Consider the following 22,760-nt stretch of genomic DNA (forward strand, 5'->3'; position numbering starts at 1 on the left):
CATATTTTCTTTGGTTAACTTTGGACTGCTCATAGTTGAAAGATTGGATTTTCATTGAAGCAAGTTGTTATTTCTTTGACGTTGGCTTGTGAAAAAAAATACATTTAAAAGGAGCTTAAAGGCTATAGAGAAATATTATTTATTGAATATTTTATTTCTCATTTGTTAATGCTTCTTCTGGAAAGAGTTTAACCTTTAAATTAAACATTTATTTTAATAAGAAAAAGTTTAACATTATATATTTTGAAAGAAAACATGCAGATGTTGTTGAAAATTTTCAATAAATATTTAGTTTGGCCCACGACTTAGTCCAAGTTTTTAATTTTGGCCCTCTGTGAATTTGAGTTTAAACCCCTGAATTAGAGTTCAAGGAAGCATTGCAATCGATGCCTTGCAGGAAATCTCCAGGAGAAGATGGAATTTTATAAAGAATTTAATGATTTATTGTTTCCATTATATATAGATGTATTGAAACAAGCAACTGAAAATGGTTTGTTTTCTGAATCTTTTTAAAGAGCATTGATTACTGTTTTTCCAAAAAAAATAGAGTTCCTTTAAAAGTGGCTTCATATAGACCAATATCATTGTTAAATGTGGATTATAAGATTTTGCAAAAGTATTGGTACATATTGATCAAGTATGTTTTATTAGAGGTAGATATTCTGCAGATAACATTGTCAAATTGATTTTAATTTTTATATATGTGACAAAAAAAACATGCTCCAAAGTGGATAAATCTCTAGGTTGAGATGGCCTGCAGGCGACGCTCAATTTGATGACAGTATTTCTCCGGGAGTCCCACGGATCTGTGGAAAAGATATGAGAGACGGGAATGAAGAATGAATAAAGAAAGAGAGTGGGATGACTGAAGTTGTACAAAGACAGCCTGCTTTGGCTCCTGACCTAGACAATTCACTCCAGTGCAGTTTCTTCAAACCTTTCCAACAGTTCCTGGACCCCAAATGATGGTGTCCCCAGCCACACCCAGTTTCCACCATCACAATGGGATCTAATCCTTACCCTTCCCATTCTCTTCCAGTGTACACACCCCAGTAGGACCCATTCACTCCCATGGGACACAGGTCCAATGGGCTCAACTCATTCTCATTCACTTCCAGTGTACAGAATCCCAATGGAACATTGCTGTCCTCAATGATCTGCAACTCACTGCTTCCCATTAGCACCACCCCCACTGAACCAGACCCCGGAGTGGACTATTCCATTCCTTGCTCACACTGTACTCAGTACCCATGGGACAGATGTCCTTGGCCCCACAGAAGTGAGTCCAAATAGGAGAGATGACCTAAGCCCCTTTATACTCAGTACCCACAAGACAGACTGTCCTCAGTTTTCATGGCACAGACTCTCCCATTGTTGCCACTGTACCCAATCCCATGGCACATACACTCCCATTGTTCTCACTGTACCCAGTCCATGGCAGACACTCCCATTGTTCCCACTGTACCCAATCCCATGGCACAGACACTCCCATTGTTCTCACTGTACCCAGTCCCATGGCACAGACACTCCCATTGTTCCCACTGTACCCAATCCCATGGCACAGACACTCCCATTGTTCCCACTGTACCCAATCCCATGGCACAGACACTCCCATTGTTCTCACTGTACCCAGTCCCATGGCACAGACACTCCCATTGTTCCCACTGTACGCAGTCCCACGGCACAGACACTCCCATTGTTCCCATTGTACCCAGTCCCATGGCACAGACACTCCCATTGCCATCACTGTACCCAGTCCCCACAGGATCATCTCTCCAATTACCCTCACTGTACTGAATCCCCATGACATAGACTCTCCTATTTCCTGCACTGTACCCAGTCCACATGGATAGTTGTATTTTCCCCCCTGTCCTACATGCTCCTCTGCAGACCTGAGCTCGTCCAGCTTTTTCTTCTTGATCTGGTTGAGGCGGATCCGGCGCTGGTGAGCTTCCTCCTTCAGTCGCTTGCCTTCCTCAAAGAATGCAGCTCTCTCGGCAATCTGTTTCTGCTCCTTCTCCCGGATCTGCTCCCTCAAATCTGTAGCAAACTTAGTCCGGCCATGTCTCCTGCCTTCTTCCGCCTTCTGCTCCTTTACAATCTCTTCCTTTTGTACGCTACAAGACCATGAGGGAAGGAAAGGGAGAAGGAGAGTGCAGTGAATGGGAATTTAGCCATCACCCACATCGATCCCGATATAAATCCTGTCTTCCCACCTCACCATCGATTTACCTGAAGGCCACTGAAGATACTGGCCATTAATAAAAGTGTGTTTATGCTCCTCCCAAGCCTCTGAGTATCATCGATCACGCTACAGAGAGTGAGAGATTCAGAGTGAAAGAAAGTGTGTGGGTGTAAAAAATGTGCAAGTGAAAGTGGAATAATGTGTGAAACTGCATATGTGAGGGAGTGAATGTGATTGCATGTACAGGAAAGAGAGTGACGAAGGGGGAGGGAGGGGAGATGAAGGAAGAGGTGGAGAGTGAGAGGAGGGAGGAGAGAAAGAGAGAGAAGGGGAGAGAGACAGAGAGAGGTGGGGCAGAGACAGAGAGAGGAGGAGGGAGAGAGAGAAAGAGAGAGAGACAGGAGGGAGAAGAAAGAGGTGGCGGGACAGAGGAAGGAGAGGGAGAGAGGAGTGGAGGGAGACAGAAGTGGGGGATGAGGGAGACAGAAAGGGTGCACAGATGGAAAGAAAGGGAGACTGAAAGATGGTGAAGACAGAAAGGGGGTAGGTAGTGGGAATGAAAGTGGGAGTGGTGGGGGAGGAGGGGAGAGGGAATGAGTCCAGAGGTTCTTACTCAACATTCATCCAGCTGGAGGACTGACAGGGGTAGAGAGAAATACACTTGCTGGACGGTTACGTGGAACGAGAGGAAAACCCTTGATAGAAAGTTTCAGGGATAGGTAGGAATACCCTTGCTGGAAGGATACGGTTATGGAAAAGAATACCATTGCTGGAAAGTTACAAGGATAAGGAGGAATACCCTTGCTGGAAGGTTACTGGGATAGAGAGGAATACAATTACTGGAAATTAACAGGGATAGAAAAAATACCCTTACTGGAAGTTTACGGGGATAGGGAGGAATATCCTTGCTGGAAGGTTACAGGGAGAAAGAGAAATACCTTGCTGGAAAATTATTGGGATAGAGGAATGCCATGACTTGAAGGTTACAGGGCTAGAAAAAAATACCCTTGTTGGAAGGTTAGGGGATAGAGAGGAATGCCATTACTGGAAGGAAACAGATGTAGAAAGAAATAACCATGTGTAATAGAGGATTTAGACCAGCTTATGCAAGAAGGGATGCAGTTGCATCAGAAGACATATCTAAATTCCACCATGAGGTCCAGGATGCATATTTAGTTCTTCTTCTTCTTTGGATTGGCTTCGCAGACGAAGATTTATGGAGGGGTAATGTCCACGTCAGCTGCAGGCTCGTTTGTGGCTGTCAAGTCCGATGCAGGACAGGCAGACACGGTTGCAGCGGTTGCAAGGGAAAATTGGTTGGTTGGGGTTGGGTGTTGGGTTTTTCCTCCTTTGTCTTTTGTCAGTGAGGTGGGCTCTGCGGTCTTCTTCAAAGGAGATAGCTGCCCGCCAAACTGTGAGGCACCAAGATGCACGGTTTGAGGCGATATCAGCCCACTGGTGGTGGTCAATGTGGCAGGCACCAAGAGATTTCTTTAGGCAGTCCTTGTACCTTTTCTTTGGGGCACCTCTGTCACGGTGGCCAGTGGAGAGCTTGCCATATAACACGATCTTGGGAAGGCGATGGTCCTCCATTCTGGAGACGTGACCCACCCAGCGCAGCTGGATCTTCAGCAGCGTGGACTCGATGCTGTCGGCCTATGCCATCTCGAGTACTTCGATGTTGATGATGAAGTCGCTCCAATGAATGTTGAGGATGGAGCGGAGACAACGCTGGTGGAAGCGTTCTAGGAGCCGTAGGTGATGCCGGTAGAGGACCCATGATTTGGAGCCGAACAGGAGTGTGGGTATGACAATGGCTCTGTAAACGCTAATCTTTGTGAGGTTTTTCAGTTGGTTGTTTTTCCAGACTCTTTTGTGTAGTCTTCCAAAGGCTTTGGCGAGTCTGTTGTCTATCTCGTTGTCGATCCTTGCGTCCGATGAAATGGTGCAGCCGAGATAGGTAAACTGGTTGACCGTTTTGAGTTTTTTGTGCCCGATGGAGATGTGGGGGGGCTGGTAGTCATGGTGGGGAGCTGGCTGATGGAGGACCTCAGTTTTCTTCAGGCAGACTTCCAGGGCAAACATTTTGGCAGTTTCCGCAAAACAGGACGTCAAGCGCTGAAGAGCTGGCTCTGAATGGGCAACTAAAGCGGCATCGTCTGCAAAGAGTAGTTCACGGACAAGTTGCTCTTGTGCCTTGGTGTGAGCTTGCAGGTGCCTCAGATTGAAGAGACTGCTATCCGTGCGGTACCGAATGTAAACAGCGTCTTCATTGTTGATGTCTTTCATGGCTTGTTTCAGCATCATGCTGAAGAAGATTGAAAAGAGGGTTGGTGCGAGAACGCAGCCTTGCTTCACGCCATTGTTAATGGAGAAGGGTTCAGAGAGCTCATTGCTCTATCTGACCCGACCTTGTTGGTTTTCGTGCAGTTGGATATCCACGTTGAGGAACTTTGGGGGGCATCCGAGGCGCTCTAGAATTTGCCAAAGCCCTTTCCTGCTCACGGTGTCGAAGGCTTTGGTGAGCTCAACAAAGGTGATGTAGAGTCCTTTGTTTTGTTCTCTGCACTTTTCTTGGAGCTGTCTGAGGGCAAAGACCATGTCAGTAGTTCCTCTGTTTGCGCGAAAGCCGCACTGTGATTCTGGAAGAACATTCTCGGCGACACTAGATATAATTCTATTTAGGAGAATCCTAGCGAAGATTTTGCCTGCAATCAACTGAAGAGATACTGGGCTTCTCCTCCAGGAAAAACAAGGACTGGTTTGACGAAAACAACCAGGAAATCCAGGAACTGCTGGCAAAGAAGGGAGCTGCCCACCAGGCTCACCTTGCAAAGCCGTCCTGGCCAGAGAAGAAACAAGCCTTCCGTCGCGCATGCAGCCATCTTCAGTGCAAACTCCGGGAGATCCAAAATGAGTGGTGGACTAGCCTTGCCAAACGAACCCAGCTCAGCACAGACATTGGCAACTTCAGGGGTTTTTACGAGGCTCTAAAGGCTGTGTACGGCCCCTCACCCTAAGTCCAAAGCCTGCTGCACAGCTCAGAAGACAAAGTCCTCCTCAGCGACAAGATCTCCATCCTCAACCGATGGTCAGAACACTTCCAATCTCTTTTCAGTGCCAACCGTTCAGTCCAAGAATCCGCCGTGCTCCAGCTCCCTCAGCAGCCCCTAAGGCTAGAGCTGGATGAGGTCCTCACCCGGGAAGAGACATATAAGGCAATTGAACAACTGAAAAGTGGCAAAGCAGCAGGTATGGATGGAATCCCCCCCGGAAGTCTGGAAGGCTGGCGGCAAAACTCTGCATGCCAAACTGCATGAGTTTTTAAAGCTCTGCTGGGACCAAGGAAAGCTGCCTCAGGACCTTCGTGATGCCATCATCATCACCCTGTACAAAATATTTAGTAGACACATCTAAATTCCACCATGGGGCCCAGAATGCAGTTGAATAGGAAGACATTATCTAAATTTACACTATGGGGCCCAGAGATGCATATGAATCAGTAGACATTTTCCAACTTCCATCATGAGACCAAGAGATGCAGTTGTCTTTTGTTGGTCGCAGACTGTAAGGAGACCTTAAAGATAATTAAATCATTTGTTCAAAGAGATAATTCTGAAGTAAACAACTTTTGGGTAGTTTGAGACTCTCCAAGAGGTGGCAACATCTCTCAGCAAGAAGAACTTCAAGATTCCAAACCAACGTCCTGGTCCGGGAAGGTGGAGAAGCTGCTACCAGCGCCCAGACAACCTACTACAAGTGTGCAGTCGCTGCCTCGCTTTGGCAGTTGGGACCAGTCCAGGCATTGATAAGTATAATTGGGAAGGGCTTGCATGTTGTAGTGTGAATTCAGCTTTAAATTTAGTAATAAAGACTTGTATAAACTGAACTGCTCTCGGTGTGTGTCTATTTTCTTTCGGTAGCTCAAACACTGTGACCAATCTAAAACGAACAAAGTGAGAGGTACAAGTTTACCCAAGACAAGTGGCGTAGTCGGCAGGATTGGTCTCAAGATGTTTCGCCAAAAGAAAGAGGTGAGCCCTGAGCAGTTCTTGGTTCTGGGATGGACTTCCAAAAACAATGGGTTTGGCATGTTGGCCAATACCCTGTCTTTGTTGGGACCACCCCTCAGTTGGGATGAGAAGTTAGATCCATCAAGTATGCCTCTAGGAGAGCGGGTTGCCGCTCTCCTTCGAGAAAGTAAATTTCCTGTTAAAAAGGGGATACTGACAGACAGTTTTTGGCTGCTGGCCACAGCCTTATGCCACTCTGTTCAGCGTGAAGCAGAATCAGTTTAGTGAGAAGTAGAATCTCAATGTAAGAGAGAGCAACTAGAGGAGGAGCTAGAAGCCCTGCAACAACGCTGTTCCATGATGAGTGAGATTGTTTGCACCAGTCAGGACCGAACCAAAGAATGGGAGGATAAGCATGTCCAAACGATCTGCCATAATATTAAACTCCAGCAGCAGCTCTGTGCAGATAAAGAAAGGCATGGAGTAGAACCTGATCCACATTGTATTCGTGCCACGATAAGGAATGGCGACGATCCTGACGTAATTGATGAATGGGATGGGAATATCAGGAAAGATGACCACGGTAACAATGCAGATACTCCTCAGCATGTGCCTAACATACTGCCCTCTCCACCTGCTGTTCACGCCCGCCCCATAAGGCAGCAGACTTCCCAAACAGATGGAAGGGGGGATGAGGTAAGGGTAGAGGTTGAAGGGATAGATACCTTGATCTCCCAAGAGGACCCAGGGGAAAATACCCGAACCCCTGCTTATGCTCTATGGCTCACCCCTTCTAAGGGAAGGCCTAGGCCTCGTCCTGTCCACTGGGCAAAGGACCCTGTGGGTCAACGTGGGAGCAGAGGTCGAGCAGTCAATGATCCGTGACTTCTCTATAAAAGAGCTGGCTGCCATTGGAGATCGATTTAGGCAAAAGGCGGGAGAAACTCTGGCGGCCTGGCTCCTGCGTGTTTGGGAACAAGGAGGGGGTAATGTATATTTAACCCCTGAGGAATTGTTGGGATTAGGAACATTGACTACTGATATCCGGGTCACTGCTGAGCTGCGGGGTAGAGGAAGAGAGGTGGATTACTTACTTGCCACTCTCGGGGATGCCCTGCTACGAGTATACCCATCACCAGTAGATTGGGATTTACACTTACAGAACAATTGGGGCACCCCAGAGGAGGGTATAGCAGTAATTCATCAGCAGGCCCTGGCCTCTGCCTTGTATGCAGGGCGTTTGAGGCTGTGGGTACATGGGGGGAGCCCTGATAAAGAGATATTCACTGCTGGAATGCATACCAGATTGGTTCGTTCCGCACAACCCACTGTACGGGGACTGGTTCTGTCCGTAACGAATCCGCTAATTGGGCACCCTGTCTGAGGCGATGCACGCCTTATCTGGGTTTTGAGAATTATAGTTGGGTGGTAAAATCCACTCACGTACAACCCAGGTTAAATCAGACAAGGAGGATGAAAAGAGAGGGGCTGCTGGTAATAACGGACCGACAAGAAAGGACCTTTTTCTAACCTTGTTAAAGTTAGGCGTACCTAAAAGTGATATTGATGGGAAACCTACTGCAGTCCTTTATAAGAGGAAGGCAGGGGAACATCATCCCCGCTGTTGAGTCCTTCTGGCCTAGCTGTACCTTCTGCTCCCACTGCTGCTCCCATCGAGCCAGCTTCTCTTGCTCCAGTTACCCGTGATGGGATAGAACAAATGGTTAAAAAGGCTCTTATGGATAATAGTAGCATGTGGGCCTGGAAGCCCCCGAACCCTACTAAAGCATGAGGGTGTGAGCAGGGCCCCTGTGTCTACTCCATTGAGATACGGCGGATACACGGGGACCCACAGCCCTACATACCATTAACAGTCCATTGGGGTGGGGGTAATGACCGCCAATATTTGGCCTTGGTCGGTACCGGTGATTCCGGGTAACCCTGATCTCTGGACTGGACCAACATTTCGAATAGAGGGGATGGGAAGAGCGATCACCCTGGCGAAGGAAATAAAAGTCCACACCACGATGGGTGATGGCCCTTCCCCTATATGGTTACATGCCCTGGTGGCTGCCACTGACGAGTGTATCCTGGGTATTAATATGTTGGCTGGTATGGCCCTTAATACTAGCCAAAGGGGATTTGCATTTTGAATTCGGACTAAAAGAATAGTGATGGGTCGGGCTAAGTGGGATCCTGTGATGATGCATCCCCCCACCCCCCCCCCCCACAGAAACCAATATGCATTCCACAATATCGCCTCTCTGGGGAGCAGGAAGAGATTATTGCCACCATCGATGCTTTGCAAGAAGAAGGGGTAATGAGGCCCGCAACGTCGCCCTTTAATAGCCCTGTTTGGCCAGTCCAGAAGCTGGATGGCTCCTGGAGAATGACAGTTGACTATCGTATTTTGAACAAACATACCCCACCACTTGCTTCGGCAGTTCCGGACATCGTTACCCTTATTGAAAACATTGCTACTGGGAACTCAGGAACATGGTATGCTGTCATTGATCTCGTTAATGCCTTCTTCGGTATTCTTATAGACGAGGTCTCACAGGATCAGTTCGCCTTTACCTGGAAGGGGCGCCAGTATACCTTCACCCACCTCCCTCAGGGCTATGTACACTCTCCCATTATTTGCCACAGCCTAATTGCCCGTGATTTGGAGACGGTGCCAGTATCGCCTTCCCTCCCAATTCACCATTATATTGATGATGTGATAATCCAAGGGGCCACAGAAGAGATGGTACAGGAGGGTATGGAGAGTGTCCAAAATACCCTGATGCAAAGAGGGTGGTCCATTAACCCCACCAAGGTACAGGGCCTGTCCCAGTGGCATGCTAGAGAACAGGTGGTTCCGGATAAAGTTCGCAATAAGATCGCAGTTTTGGCCACTCCTACTAACAAAAAAGAGACCCAGCATTTCCTGGGGTTATTGGGATACTGGCGATGCCATTTTCCACTCTTGGCATTGCTTTTACGTCCTCTATATAAGGTTACCCGAAAGAAAACAGACTTTGTACGGGGTGACGATCAGGAAAGGGCGTTCCAGTCCACCAAGCAGGCTATTCTTCAGGCTCTGCCCATTACTCCCTGCATCCCAGATAACCCTGACGAACCACAGGTCTCCGTTACTGATGATATGGCATCCTGGAGCCTCTGGCAGAAACAAGAGGGTCGCCGAGTCCCACTGGGATTCTGGTCACGTACCATGCCCGAGGCTGCCACTCATTATTCTGCTTTTGAACAACAGTTACTAGCCTGTTACTGGGCCCTGCTAGAGACTGAAAGAATGACAGGCAATGCAGATGTTCAATTGCAACCTGCACTTCCAATAATGAACTGGCTCCTGGCTAATGATGCTAATCTAAAGATTGGGTGGGCTCAGCAGTCTTCTACTGTTAAATGGAAGTGGTATATTAAGAGTCATGCAACCAGAGGGTCTGAAGGGGGCCGCATACACAAACAGGTGGCTGATCTTCCATCTCGTCATGAGGACGTTGAACCCGCCTTGCCCCCTCCCTTACCCCCTTCACTAGTTCAGTGGGGTAAACCATATGATTCGCTCACTCCAGCAGAACAAGAGGATGCCTGGTTTACTGATGGTAGCAGCCGGTGGGTGCAAGGAAAGCAGAAGTGGAAGGCGGTGGCTTACCATCCCAGGTCAGGAACTCACTTATTGGAGGAGGGGGGGATGGTGGCTCCAGTCAGTATGCTGAGCTGAAGGCAGTCACTTTACCACTAGACCCCCATGATCACCCTCTTCGCTTGTTTACTGATTCCTGGGCTGTGGCTAATGGACTAGTGGTATGGATGTCTGATTGGCAAAAGAACGACTGGCTGATACATGACCGCCCAGTATGGGGCAAACAGCTGTGGCAGCTGTTGTGGGATGCTTCCCATCATTGTGAGATAACCATATATCACGTTGATGCCCATACCAATGCAATGACGAACATGGCACAACATAATGCAGTAGCAGATCAGCTTGCCGCTATCAGCCGCACCGATACTGTCCCCCTGGCTCAATGGGCACACGAACAGAGTGGCCATTTGGGGGAGAAGGGATCAGCTATGTGGGCCCATACACATGCCTTACCCGTCCATCAGGACGATGTCCGCATGGTCGTGCGTACATGCCCAGCATGCCAGCTTGTGAAGTCCCGCACCGTTCCTCCTGGTCCGCATGGCCGAATAAGACGGGGAGCTTGCTCAGCTGCGGTTTGGCAAATTGATTACATAGGCCCTATGCCAGACTGTATGGGTAAACGTTAAGTCCTAGTAATGGTTGACCTTTTCGGGCCTGGTTTTTGCTTTTCCCACCAAGACGGCTGACCAAGCTAGCACTATCCAAGGACTAAACCATTTAATTTCTTGTTATGATGTACCAGAAGAAATTCAGTCTAATAATGGCTCACACTTCTCCGGGAAGGCAATCTGTGATTGGGCAACTGACAACAGTATCTTATGGGCCCACCATATTCCTTATTACCCACAGGCTGCCAGGTTAGTTGAACAAATGAATGGCTTACTGAAGGAACAAATTCATTTGTTAACACCACTGGGGACCCTGAAGGGGTGGTGCCATGTGCTGCAGCAGGCAGTCGACAATTTGAATCATCGCCCTTTGAAGAGAGGTACACCTTTCCACCGACTTCTTCACGCTTCTGAACTACAGCCTATTCCAGAGGGAAAACAGTAATTCCTCCCCATTCCCGAGCCAGAGAATGCCGGACAAAAGGTATGGGTGGCACCATCAGGTAGTGGCCCTCCTGTAAAAGGGGAAATAGTGACACCTGCCCAGGGTAACGCTCGTTGGGTAGCTATTGAGGAACAGGATGATTTAGTTTGTTTAAATACTGAATGCTTATGGCATCATGAGTGACGTATGTCAGGCTTCTCTGTTCCAGATCCTCCGTCTTGTGCTCAAGCTGATCTGGCTTAACAGCTGCTTTGGTGCCAGCAATTGGATTTGTAATGTCCAGGACGTTCGAGGGAGTTGCCCGTGGGGGACACGGCCCGATGCATTACACCAATGAGGTCCTCGTTCACCCGCCTCAAGTGCAGCTTATATAAATTTGTTATTGCCGGTCACGGTTCCTTTATTCTGTTTGTGGATGGACCAACTGAAGGAGTCCACCCCTACTTTTTGTTTTGTAATAACTCTGCACTGCCTGTCGCTAAGTGGTGGGAGGATTCCAGTTCTGTGGAGGGTTGGTTGTCTAGTTCACCATCTAACATTCCTTCAGATTTGTCCGACAATTCCTTTCTCTATGTTTCCTATGCGTATGCTCACCGATTGAATATATATGATTGTTGGATTTGTACCATAGGCCCTTTGCATACCGGTACATGATCCCCATTCCCATGATCCCCATTCCTTTCACCCGAAAGGAGGTTGCTGCCTGGAAATATTCTGATCCCTCCAAAGCAGGGTTCACATTGATGTTAATAAGCCTGTGCCTGAGGAGGCCCGGTTCTTTAGTCTAAGTGAAATTTTAGGTATTTTTCAAGGATGGCATATTTCTACCCCACCCTATAATATCACACCCCCCTATTTTATTGTTTCTCAACATGTAAAGGGCTCTATCTGCTTTTGTAAGTTCCCCGATAGGCCCGCTAATGCACTAGGATACAGTGACTGTCTGGCATATTCCCCTTTTATTTTCAAGCACCCTATGAATGGGACCTATTGGGTTTGTGGGTCTCGTGCCTTTGCATGGTTACCCCTTACCTGGGGTGGTTGCTGTTATTTGGCATACACCGTCCCCTACCTGCATCATATTTCCCGTTTACAGCATCATCCCTCACTTATGCGTATGTCCCCTGTCCTTCGGCATAGATGTGCCCTCTCAGGTGCTGAGATTTTCTTTGGTGCCTTGATCCCAAGTTATGGCGTTATTCATATTTCCCAAGAGGTTCACAAATTATATGATCTGATGAGTTCTATTGCCAATGAGACATCCTTCGCCCTTTCGTCTGTCAGTCAGGGCCTTAATGACCTTAATCATGAGCTCTCTGCTGTCAGGACAGTGGCTTTACAGAATCGTATGGCCCTGGATTTTCTTTTAGCAAAACAGGGTGGCACGTGTGCTGTTGTCGGTTCTAAATGTTGTTCATATGTTTCCGATGTATCCACTAATGTATCTGATATTGTTCAACATGTTTCAAAATCTGTTTGTGAGCTTCAGCATCTGAGTATTGTGGCCCACAAGGATAGCTTGAATCCTTTTTCATGGTTAGCTGGTACATTTGGGGGATTGGGCCACAATATTCTCCGTTGGTTGTTCGCATTATTGCTTATTTTTGTGATTATTATAGTTTTAATTTCTTTTTTTCGCTCCTTCTGTACTCAAATGCTTGTAAGGTCTCGTAAGTGAAAGGCTGCGACCAAGGGGTGGAATGTAATGGAGGATTTAGACCTGCTGATGCAAGAAGGGATGCAGTTGCATCAGAAGACATAATCTAATTTAAATTCCACCATGAGGCCCAGGATGCAGTTGAATAGGAAGACATCATCTAAATTTACACTATGGGGCCCAGGGATGCATATGAATCAATAGACAATCCAACTTCCACCATGAGGCCAAGAGATGCAGTTGTCTTTTGTTGGTCGCAGACTGTCAGGAGATCTTGAAGATAATTAAATCATTTGTTCAAAGAGATAAGATCTGAAGTAAACAACTTTTGGGTAATATAAGCTATGGTCCCACTGCTGAAGTTTGAGACTCTCCAAGAGGTGGCAACATCTCTCAGCAAGAAGAACTTCAAGATTCCAAACCAACATCCCGGTCCAGGGAGGTGGAGAAGCTGCTACCGGCACCCAGACAACCTACTACAGTGTGCAGTCGTCACCTCGCTTTGGCAGTTGGGACCAGTCCAGGCGTTGATAAGTATAATTGGGAAGGGCTTGTATGTTGTAGTGTGAATTCAGCTTTAGATTTAGTAATAAAGACTTGTATAAACTGAACTGCTCTCGGTGTGTGTCTATTTTCTTTCGGTTGCTCGAACACTGTGACCAATCTAAAACGAACAAAGTGAGAGGTACAAGTTTACCCAAGACACCATGCTGGTGGGTTACAGGGAAAGAGAGTAATACCTTGCTGGAAGGTTATTGGGATAGAGAGGAATACCATGACTGGAAGATTACAGGTAAAGGGAGAAATGCCATTACAGGAAGATAACAGGATTAGAAAGTAATGACCTTGCTAGAAGGAATCAGGGATAGGGAGGCATACGGAGGAATACACTTGCTGGAAGGTTACAGGGATAGAGAGGAATGCCATTAATGGAAGGTAACATGGAGAGAAAGAAAGACCCATGCTGGAAGGTTACAGTGATAGAGAGGAATATCCTTGATGGAAGGTTACCGGGATAGGGAGGAATACCCTTGCTAAAAAGATACTGGGATAGAGAGGAATGCCAATACTGGAAGGTAACTGGGATAGAAAAAATACCCCTGCTGCAACGTTATGGGGATAAAGATGAATACTCTTGCTGGAAGATTACACGGATAGGGAGGAATTCCATTGCTGGAAGGTTACAGGTATAGAGAGGAATGTCATTACAGGAAGGTAAGAAGGAGAGAAAGATATAATCTTGCTGGAAGGTTACAGGGATAGAGAGGAAAACCCTTGCTGGAAGGTTACAGGGATAGAGAGAAATACCCTTGTTGGAAGCTTTCAGGAACAAGGAGGAATACCCTTGCTGGTAGGTTACAGGGATAGAAAGGAAAGCCATTACTGGAAGGTTACAGGAATAGAGAGGAATACCCTTGCTGGAAGGTAACAGGGCTGGAGAGTAATGCCATTACTGGGAGGTAACAGGGATAGAAAAAAATACCCTTGCTAGAAGGATACGGGTATAGAGAAGAATACCATTGCTGGAATGTTACAGGAATATGGAGGAATACCCATGGTGAAAGGTTACATGGATAGAGAGAAACACCATTGCTGGAATGTTATTGGGATAGAGAGGAATACACTTAATGGAAGGTTACATGGATAGAGAGGAATGCAATTACTGGAAGGTAACAAGGATAGAAAAAATACCCTCACTGGAAGGTTACGGGGATAGAGATGAATACACTTGCTGGAGTTTTACAAGGATAGGGAGGAACGGTATTGCTTGAGGTAACAGGGATAGAGAGGAACATCCTTGCTGAAACATTACAGGGATAGAGAGAAAGATCCTTGCTGGATGGTTACAGGGATAGAGAGGAATGCCATTACCGGAAGGTAAAAGGGATAGAAGGAAATACCCTTGCTTGAGGGATACAGGGAGAAGAAGGAATGCCATTGCTGGAACATTACAGGGATTAACCGGAATACCATGGCTGGAAGATAACAGAAATAGAAAGAAATACCCTTGCTGGAAGGTATCAGGGATAGGCAGGAATACTCTTGCTGGAATGTTACAGGCATAAGAAGAAATACACTTGCTGGAAGGTTACAGGGATATAGAGGAATAATCTTGCTAGAAGGTTACAGGGATAGAGAGGAATGCCATTACTGGAAGGTAACATGGATAGAAAACATACCCCTGCTGCAACGTTACGGGGATAAAGATGAATACTCTTGCTGGATGGTTACAGGGATAGAAAAGAAAGATATTACTGGAAGATAACAGAAATAGGGAGGAATGCCATTGATGGAAGATTACAGAAATAGAGAAGAATACCCTTGTTGGAATGTTACAGGGAAAGAGACGAATGCCATTGCTCGAAGATAACAAGGATAGAGTGGAATATCCTTGTTGAAACATTACAGGGATAGAGAGAAATTCCCTTGCTGGAAGGTTACAGGGATAGAGAGGAATATCCTTGCTGAAACATTACAGGGATAGAGAGAAAAACCCTTGCTGGAAGTTTACAGGGTTAGCGATGAATTCCCTTGCTAGAAGGTTACAGGGATAGAGAGGAATATCCTTGCTGAAACATTACAGGGATAGAGAGGAATACCCCTGCTGGAAGGTTACAGGGATGGATAGGATTAACCTTGCTGGAAGGATAGGAGAATAGAGAGGAATTCCATTACCGGAATGTAAAAGTAATAGAAAGCAATACCCTTGATGGAAGGTTACAGGGATAGAGAGGAATAACCTTGCCAGAAAGTTACAGGGATGGAAAGACATACCCTTGCTGGAAGGTTAGAGCAATAGAAAGAAATACCTTTGCTGGAAGGTTACAGGAATAGAGAGGAATACCCTTGCTGGAAGGTAACAGGGCTAGAAAGTAATGCCATTATTGGGAGGTAAAAGGGATAGAAAGAAATACCCTTGCTGGAAGGATACGGGTATAGAGCAGAATACCAATGCTGGAAGGTTACATGGATAGAGAGTAATGTCATTGCTGGAAGGTTACAGAAATAGAGAGGAATGCCATTGCTGGAAGGTTACAGGGATAGAAAGAAATAACCTTGCTGTAAGGTTACAGGGATGGAAAGACATACTTTTGCTGGAAGGTTACAAGAAAAGAAGGAATAACCTTGGTGATGGGTCACAGGGAAAGAGAGTAATACCCTTCATGGAAGGTAACAGGAAAAGAGAGGAATACCATTCATGGAAGGTTACAAGGAAAGAGAGGAATACCCTTGCTGGAAGGTAACAGGGCTAGAAAGAAATACCCTTGCCTGAAGGTATCAGGGATAGGGAGGAATACTCTTGCTGGAACGTTTCAGGCATAAGGAGAAATACTCTTGCTGGAAGGTTCCAGGGATAGGAAGAAATACCCTTGCTGGAACGTAACACGATCGATAGAAATATCTTGTTGGAAGATTACAGAGACAGAGAGGAATACCCTTGCTGGAAGGTTACAGGGATAGAGAATGGTGAAAAAGCTGGATCGGTTACAGGATTATGGTGGAGTGTTGGGGCTGGAAGGGAGTGGTAGGGATGAGCCTGTCGAGTAAAGTTGAAGCTACAGTGACGTGAATGGTGTCACACAGAATTGTGTTTCCATTCAGAGAGGGTTTAAGGTATGAGCCGGGGGGTGGTGTATCTATTCAGGTCTCTGCATGAGGGAAGTTGATGGGCAATGAAGAGAGGGTGGAATCGGGATGGAGTTCTAAATGGTTCATTTCCAGGAAGCTTGGCAGAGCATTGATGTGAGCTGCACTGTGGCTATTCAATCATGGCAGGAAGCTGTGTGAGCGATCTACGGAGAAGGTTGAGTTTAGCCCACCTACTTGAGCACTCTCTCGAATTCCTGCTGCTCTTTGGTGGCCTGCACAGCTAGGAAATGCTGCTTCTGCTTGATTTGGGTCAACCGGGATTTGGTCAGCTCTTCGTTCAGCTTGGCCTTCTTTTGTTCATTTTCCAGTTCCTTTCGACGCCACTCCCGCTCACTAGCCTCCTGGCTCCTCTTGGCCCTTAGCTCGTCCTAGGGTATATAGACAAGGGAGTAGCTCAGAAGCACTTCATTGACTAAGGAAACAGTTTGGATTAAGAAATGGATCTTCAGGGAGGTCATGTGATGCTGTAGGGAATGTAGTGCTCCCTTACGATTCCCGGGGTTTTAAATTTAAAATGTGTTAATTAAGTAAAGTTTTAACCGTTAAAGTTAATTTAAACTCTTTTTAATATACTGACAACTTTAATTACAATATCACTGAAAATTTAAAAAAAAACTGAAAATTACACCGAAAGAAAAACGTGAACAGAGGAAAGAAAAAGAACCTGGGCCTAGTTCTTCAATGAAGCCGGCTGTTGGAGTTCTGACTGGACCTGCTGGAGACAACTCTGGAGAGAGACTGTCTCATGGAGCCATACCTGCGGATCTCCGCAAAGATGGCGCCATCCCGAAAACTACTTCCGCACTGTGCATATGCAAGGAGTCGCGGATAAAAAAATTAAAGAGAAAAAAAATGTTTTCCCCTTTTGAAGGGCTAGTCCAGCACTTCAGGTCAGCAAGAAGAAGACTTACCTGGTATGGAAGATGATTCTAGAGACTCTGCAAGTGAAGATGAAGACACAAAGTTTTGTAAGAAAAAATGGATAAAATTGAGGCTAAAATTTATAATCTTGCAAATGCAATGGAATTTTAAATTTTTAACTGGAGAAGTACAAGAAGTTAAAATTGATTTATCTCAATCAATAAATAATGTTTTACAAAGGGTTGATAAATTAGAAGAAAGAATTCAGGACGACCGTGAAGAAGATGTTTTACAAAGGGTTGATAAATTAGAAGAAAGAATTCAGGACGACCGTGAAGAAGTTCAATGCATTCAACAAAGAACAAACATTAATGAGGATTCTGCTACTCCTTTGGTTTCTATAAATGAAAATTGTTGGAGAAGGTTGATGGAATAATCTTAAAATTGTTGGAATGTCTGAAGATAAAGAAGGTCAAGATGTAATTCGGTTTTTTTAAAGATTGGATACCGCAAATATTTGAGTGAGAAAACGTCAAAGAGAAAATTTTGATTGGAAGAGCCCATAGAGCTCTCTGTCTAAAACAGGGACCAAATCAAAGACCTTGGTCTATATTAACTCGACTTTTAAACTATCATGATAGAGAAAAGATACTTAGATTGGCAATGAGAAGAGCGAAAGAACATGATCCTTTGAATTACGAGGGTGATAAGACCTTTTTTAATCTAGATCTGAGGAAAGAATTTAATCCAGTTAAGAAGGCTTTATATGATAAAGATTTGGTTACGATATCCAGCAAGCTTTCATTCCAAATCAGCAGAATTTCTTCTTCAACAACTATCAAGCCGAAGATTTTGTTAAAGATCTGCCCATGGCTCACCTAAGCACAGGAGGACTTGTTGAAATGATTTATTAAAATAGGGAGTATGTTCTCCTTTCTATAATATTTTTAGTCTTTGATGCCTGCGTGCTTTTTTGTGGTTTAACCACAGCCCGTAAAATGGAGGGTATTAATGCTGGTCTTTTTGGCATTTTGGAGAGGGTTGTAAAGGAGAGGCAGGATTCACCGAAATAAACGTGTGCTTTGTACCTCAACTTTGGTCTGTGGGACCCACACGAACCATAATAACATTTGGCACTGTGAGCAGGATCCCAAGGGTTTTGGCCAAGCAGAGATCAGAGAGTGATGTTTTGGAACAGGAAAGGAAAGCCAGTACTGGCCCCAAAGGCAGAATTCCCGGGTTGGCCGATGATAGTGATGGATTTGGAAGTCTAGCCAGCATGCTGGCTGACTTTGGTAAGCCCATGGATTGGTCCGAACAGCTGGACCCTTGTGGTGAGCAAATGGGCCACCAAGTTTTAGCCCTCCTTAAATAGTAGAGGTTTCACAAGGCAAGGGGCAGTCAGAGGGGTCCCTACTGGCTGCTGGCATCACTGCTGAGACACCAGGTAGGGATCACAAATCAGCTGGTGGAAAAGCTGCAGACCATCTCTGACCAAAAGACAGGGAAACAGAAGCCCTGGTATGAACCTGCAGCGGACTGCAGGAGGCACTTCTTACTGCCCAAGGCAGAGCGAACGACCTGGAGACCAGAGGCATCGAGGTTGCATGCCGACTGGTGCAGCTCCAGCAGGTTCAGGCAGCCCATCGGTCGGGCTGGCAACCTGACGCAATTAAAATTAGAGTCTTGGTTCAGCAGGGTGAGCAGCTGGACGCTTTGCTGGGGGATGGAGACATCTGGATGGAGAGTGATGAGGACAGGATGCCTGGGGAGCCAGGGTTCTGCCACAACTGTCCCGTTCCCCCCACTGCTGAGCCCTCACAGTGAATGGTGACTGACTCGTCACCACGCGGTCCTAGGTCCTCCATGGAGGGGGACGATGAGGAGGGGGCATCTGGGACACGTGCCAGGGGACCCTCGGAGACCACCAAGATGGGATTTCTCTCCTAAGGAGCTCACCCAGCTGGTAGACCAACACCGCAATTGGCCAGGTGAGCACCTTGCTGCTTGGCTCCTCAGAATGTGGGATGGTGGGGGGTGGGGGTGCTAATACCGCCCTCTCCCATTAGAAAGCCAGAGTCTCAGGCTGTTAGTAATGCCCTGCAAGCACCACAGGAGGGGATCCACAGAGGGTCATCCCTGTGGGAGTGTGTGGTCATGGCCAAACAGACCCAGTATCCCATCTAACTGGAATAGAACCTCCATGTGAGACCACATTGGGCCACAGTAGGGGAGGCCACCCAAGTCATGAGGGAGTGGGCACTGATCAATAGGATCTATGAGGGGGCCACTGACCTAGGTTTAATTGAGAACACGAGGGTGACTGGCGCACTCGCAGGACACTTCGTAACCTTCGCAGCCCCTGATCTTAAGTTGATCATTCTGCTGCTCATGGGGCCCAACACAGGGAAAACAGCATGGGACACCATCACCTTCCTGGAGGGGCTGTAATATATGTTGCAGGAGGTGCCCACACTAGTCTGCAGTGTGGAGTCTAGAACTCGGAACCTGAGCCCCCTGATTCCCTGCAGGTGGCTCTTCTTTGACCTGCTGTGCACAAGAGTGGACCCCACTAGCATTGATGGGTTCCCCACTCTTGCCCTGTATGCGCACTGGAAGGAGTTGCATGGGAGAGGCCCAGCCAGGGGAGACAGGCAGTTGCCCCACTGGCAAGCAGGATGCTGGGGGGGGCCCTCGACCACCATGTCACCCAACCAACCTCACCACCCAACCCCATCTGCCCAGCCCTTAAGGCTGAGATCAGGCAGCAGCTACTGTAAGAGATGTCTGCGCTCACCCTGCATGAGCAGCCCGCCGACGATGCATGGCAGGCCCCCAATCCTCTCCCACAGGATGAAGGCCAGGGACCCCAGCGCATGCACTCCACTGTCCTTTCCCCCCGATGGACCTGAGGCCACACATCCTTGTAGCAGCATATTGGGGATAGGGCAATGTACAGCACTGGCTGGCGCTCGTGGACACGGGCACACAGCACACTATTATCCATGGCAACTCTGCGGGGTGGAGAGGGAACCTTATGCAGATAGAGGGTCTGAGAGGCTCCCTCCTTCCTACCAAGGAGGTCACCATCTGTCTGGCTATCAGGACCTGCTATGGTCTTCATTGCGCCCTCTCCTAAATTGGGCATCAATTTATTACGGGGACAGTCCCTCCATACCAACCGGGGCCACTTCACCGTTGGGGTTGCATGGGCGACCGTGGTAGTGGGGGCAGCTAAATGGGAGCTTGTGATCATACCCCCCACCTTCCAAAGTAACAAATATATGGCAATACCGTGTCCCAAGAGGATACCAGGACATTACAGAGGCTGTACAGCCTCCCCTTTCAATAGCCCTGTCTGGCCAGTCCAAAAGAAAAATGGCAACGAGGATGACTGTAGATGACAGGCAGATAAACAAAATCCCCCCCATCACTGTTGGCCACTGCTATCCCAGACATTGTTACTTTAGTGGAAGACATAGCTTCCTGCCCAGATAAGTGCTGGTATGCAGTGGTCGACCTGGCTAATGCATTCTTCTCCATTCCCCTGCATAACAACTCCCAAGACCAATTTTCATTTACTTGGGATGCACAATAATACACCTTCTTTAGACTCCCTCAGGGCTACCTCCACAGCCCCACTATCTGTCATAGCCTAATTGCCCGTAATCTGCAGTCAATTGACTTCTCTCCTAAGGTGTCAATTGCTCATTATATTGATGACATCCTCATCCAGGGGCTAACTGAGACCATCATCTCTGAGGCTCTTCAGATACTAATGCACTTCCTGAGAGATAGGGGGTGGGCCATTAATATACACAAGATTCAGGGGCCCTCCCATGAAGCCCATTTCCTGGGTATTCTTTTTTAAATTTTTTTAATTTCTCACATTATGAACCTTATCAACCAAAATATGTACAAACGTTTCTCATTAAATATACTCAGTGACATTTCCCCCTTTTCTTCCCCTTCCCTCCCTCCCTCCCCCTTCCCACCCTCCTTCAAAAAACAATAAATATCAAACATATACAATACAATAAAATCATAAAACAATGTCTTCACATAAGGGAAAAACAAACAAGAAAAATGTGTCATCTACTTTTACACACTAAATCTAATCGTTTTTGTCTTCTTATCATTTTAGGAGATGGAGGTTCGAGGCAAGCTCTCTCTGTTATGTGCCATGTATGGTTCCCAAATTTGTTCAAACAATGTAACTTTAGTTTTTAAATTATATGTTATTTTTTTCCAATGGAATACACTTATTCATTTCCATGTACCATTGCTGTATTCTCAGGCTCTCTTCCATTTTCCAAGTTGACATACATTTATTTGCTACTGCTAAGGCTATCATAATGAATCTTTTTTATCCAATTTATCCAATTTGAGACCTAATTTTTTACTTCTTATGTTACTTGAAATAAAGATTTCTGGATTTTTTGGCATTTTTTTGGTGATTTTATTTAATATCTGATTTAGTTCTTCCCAAAACGTATTCACTTTTGTACATGCCCAAATTGCATGTATTGTTGTTCCCATTTCATTTTTACAGCAAGAACACCTATCCAATATTGTTGGATCCCATTCTTTTAATTTTTGAGTGATATATAACCTGTGTAACCAATTATACTGTATCATATGTAACCTTGTGTTTATTGTATTCTTCATAGTTCCAGAACGCAACTTTTCCCATGCTTCATTCTTTATCTTTATATTTAAGTCCTTTTCCCACTATTGTTTGGGTTTATAGCTTATTTCATCATTTTCTTTACCTTGCAGCTTAATTTACATATTAGTTATAAATATTTTAATTATCATTGTATCTGTAATTACATATTCAAAGCTGCTTCCTTCTGGTAATCTCAATCTGTTTCCCAATTTATCCTTTAAAAAAGCTTTCAGTTGATGGTATGCAAACATTGTATCATGAGTTATTCCATATTTGTCCTTCAACTGTTCAAATGTTAATAAATTATTTCCCTAAAAACAATTTTCTATTCTCTTGATTCCTTTTCTCTCCCATTCTCTAAAGGAAAGGTTATCTATTGTAAAAGAGATTTTAAGTCAATAGCATTTTTGGTATTTGGTAATTTATTTTTTTCCTTTCTATGTGTATCTTCTTCCATATACTAAGTAAATGATGCAATACTGGTGAGCTGTTATATTGCACTGGCTTTTCATCCCATTTATGTTCTGATACCTTCTCTCCTATTTTATCTAATTCTATCTGGTTTTTCTCTCGTTTGGTAAAAATCCGATAAATACCTTAATTCTGTGGCTCTATAATAATTTCTGAGGTTTGGTAACTGCAAATCACCTTTGTTATACCTCTGTTAATTTATCTAGTGCTACCCCCCTTTCCACAAGAATTTCCTTCTTATTCTCTTTAGTTCAACAAAGAATTTCTCTGTTTAGGAATTGGTAACGTTTGAAATAAGTATTGTATCCTTGGGAACACATTCATTTTAATGAAGTTCATCCTCCCTATCAATGATAGTGGTAATTCTTTCCAATGTTCTAAGTCCTCCTGTAATCTTTATTAATGGCTGATAATTTAGTTTGTACAAGTGGCTTAAGTTATTGCCTAACCTGATACCTAGGTATCAGATTGCTTGTGTTTGCCATTTAAATGGAGATTCTTTTTTATGTTCTGTATAATCCGCATTACTCATTGGCATCACTTCACTT

General features: G+C 45.7%; 1 protein-coding gene across 3 annotated transcripts in view; it reads right to left on the reverse strand.

Moving 5' to 3' along the window:
• Nucleotides 1-627: 627 nt before the first annotated feature.
• The window catches only part of LOC138764848 (cilia- and flagella-associated protein 45-like), a 56,725-nt gene continuing 34,592 nt past the window's right edge, over nt 628-22,760 (reverse strand). For all 3 annotated transcript variants that reach the window (XM_069941202.1, XM_069941201.1, XM_069941199.1), the window contains 3 exons: nt 16,386-16,579; nt 1,893-2,117; nt 628-806 (listed from right to left, as the gene is read on the reverse strand). In XM_069941202.1, the coding sequence (XP_069797303.1) occupies nt 740-806; nt 1,893-2,117; nt 16,386-16,579 (486 nt within the window). In that variant the 3' untranslated portion in view covers nt 628-739. The remainder of the gene's footprint in view (nt 807-1,892; nt 2,118-16,385; nt 16,580-22,760) is intronic.

Source organism: Narcine bancroftii, chromosome 5, assembly GCF_036971445.1.
Source record: "Narcine bancroftii isolate sNarBan1 chromosome 5, sNarBan1.hap1, whole genome shotgun sequence".
Taxonomy (NCBI): Eukaryota; Metazoa; Chordata; class Chondrichthyes; order Torpediniformes; family Narcinidae; genus Narcine; species Narcine bancroftii.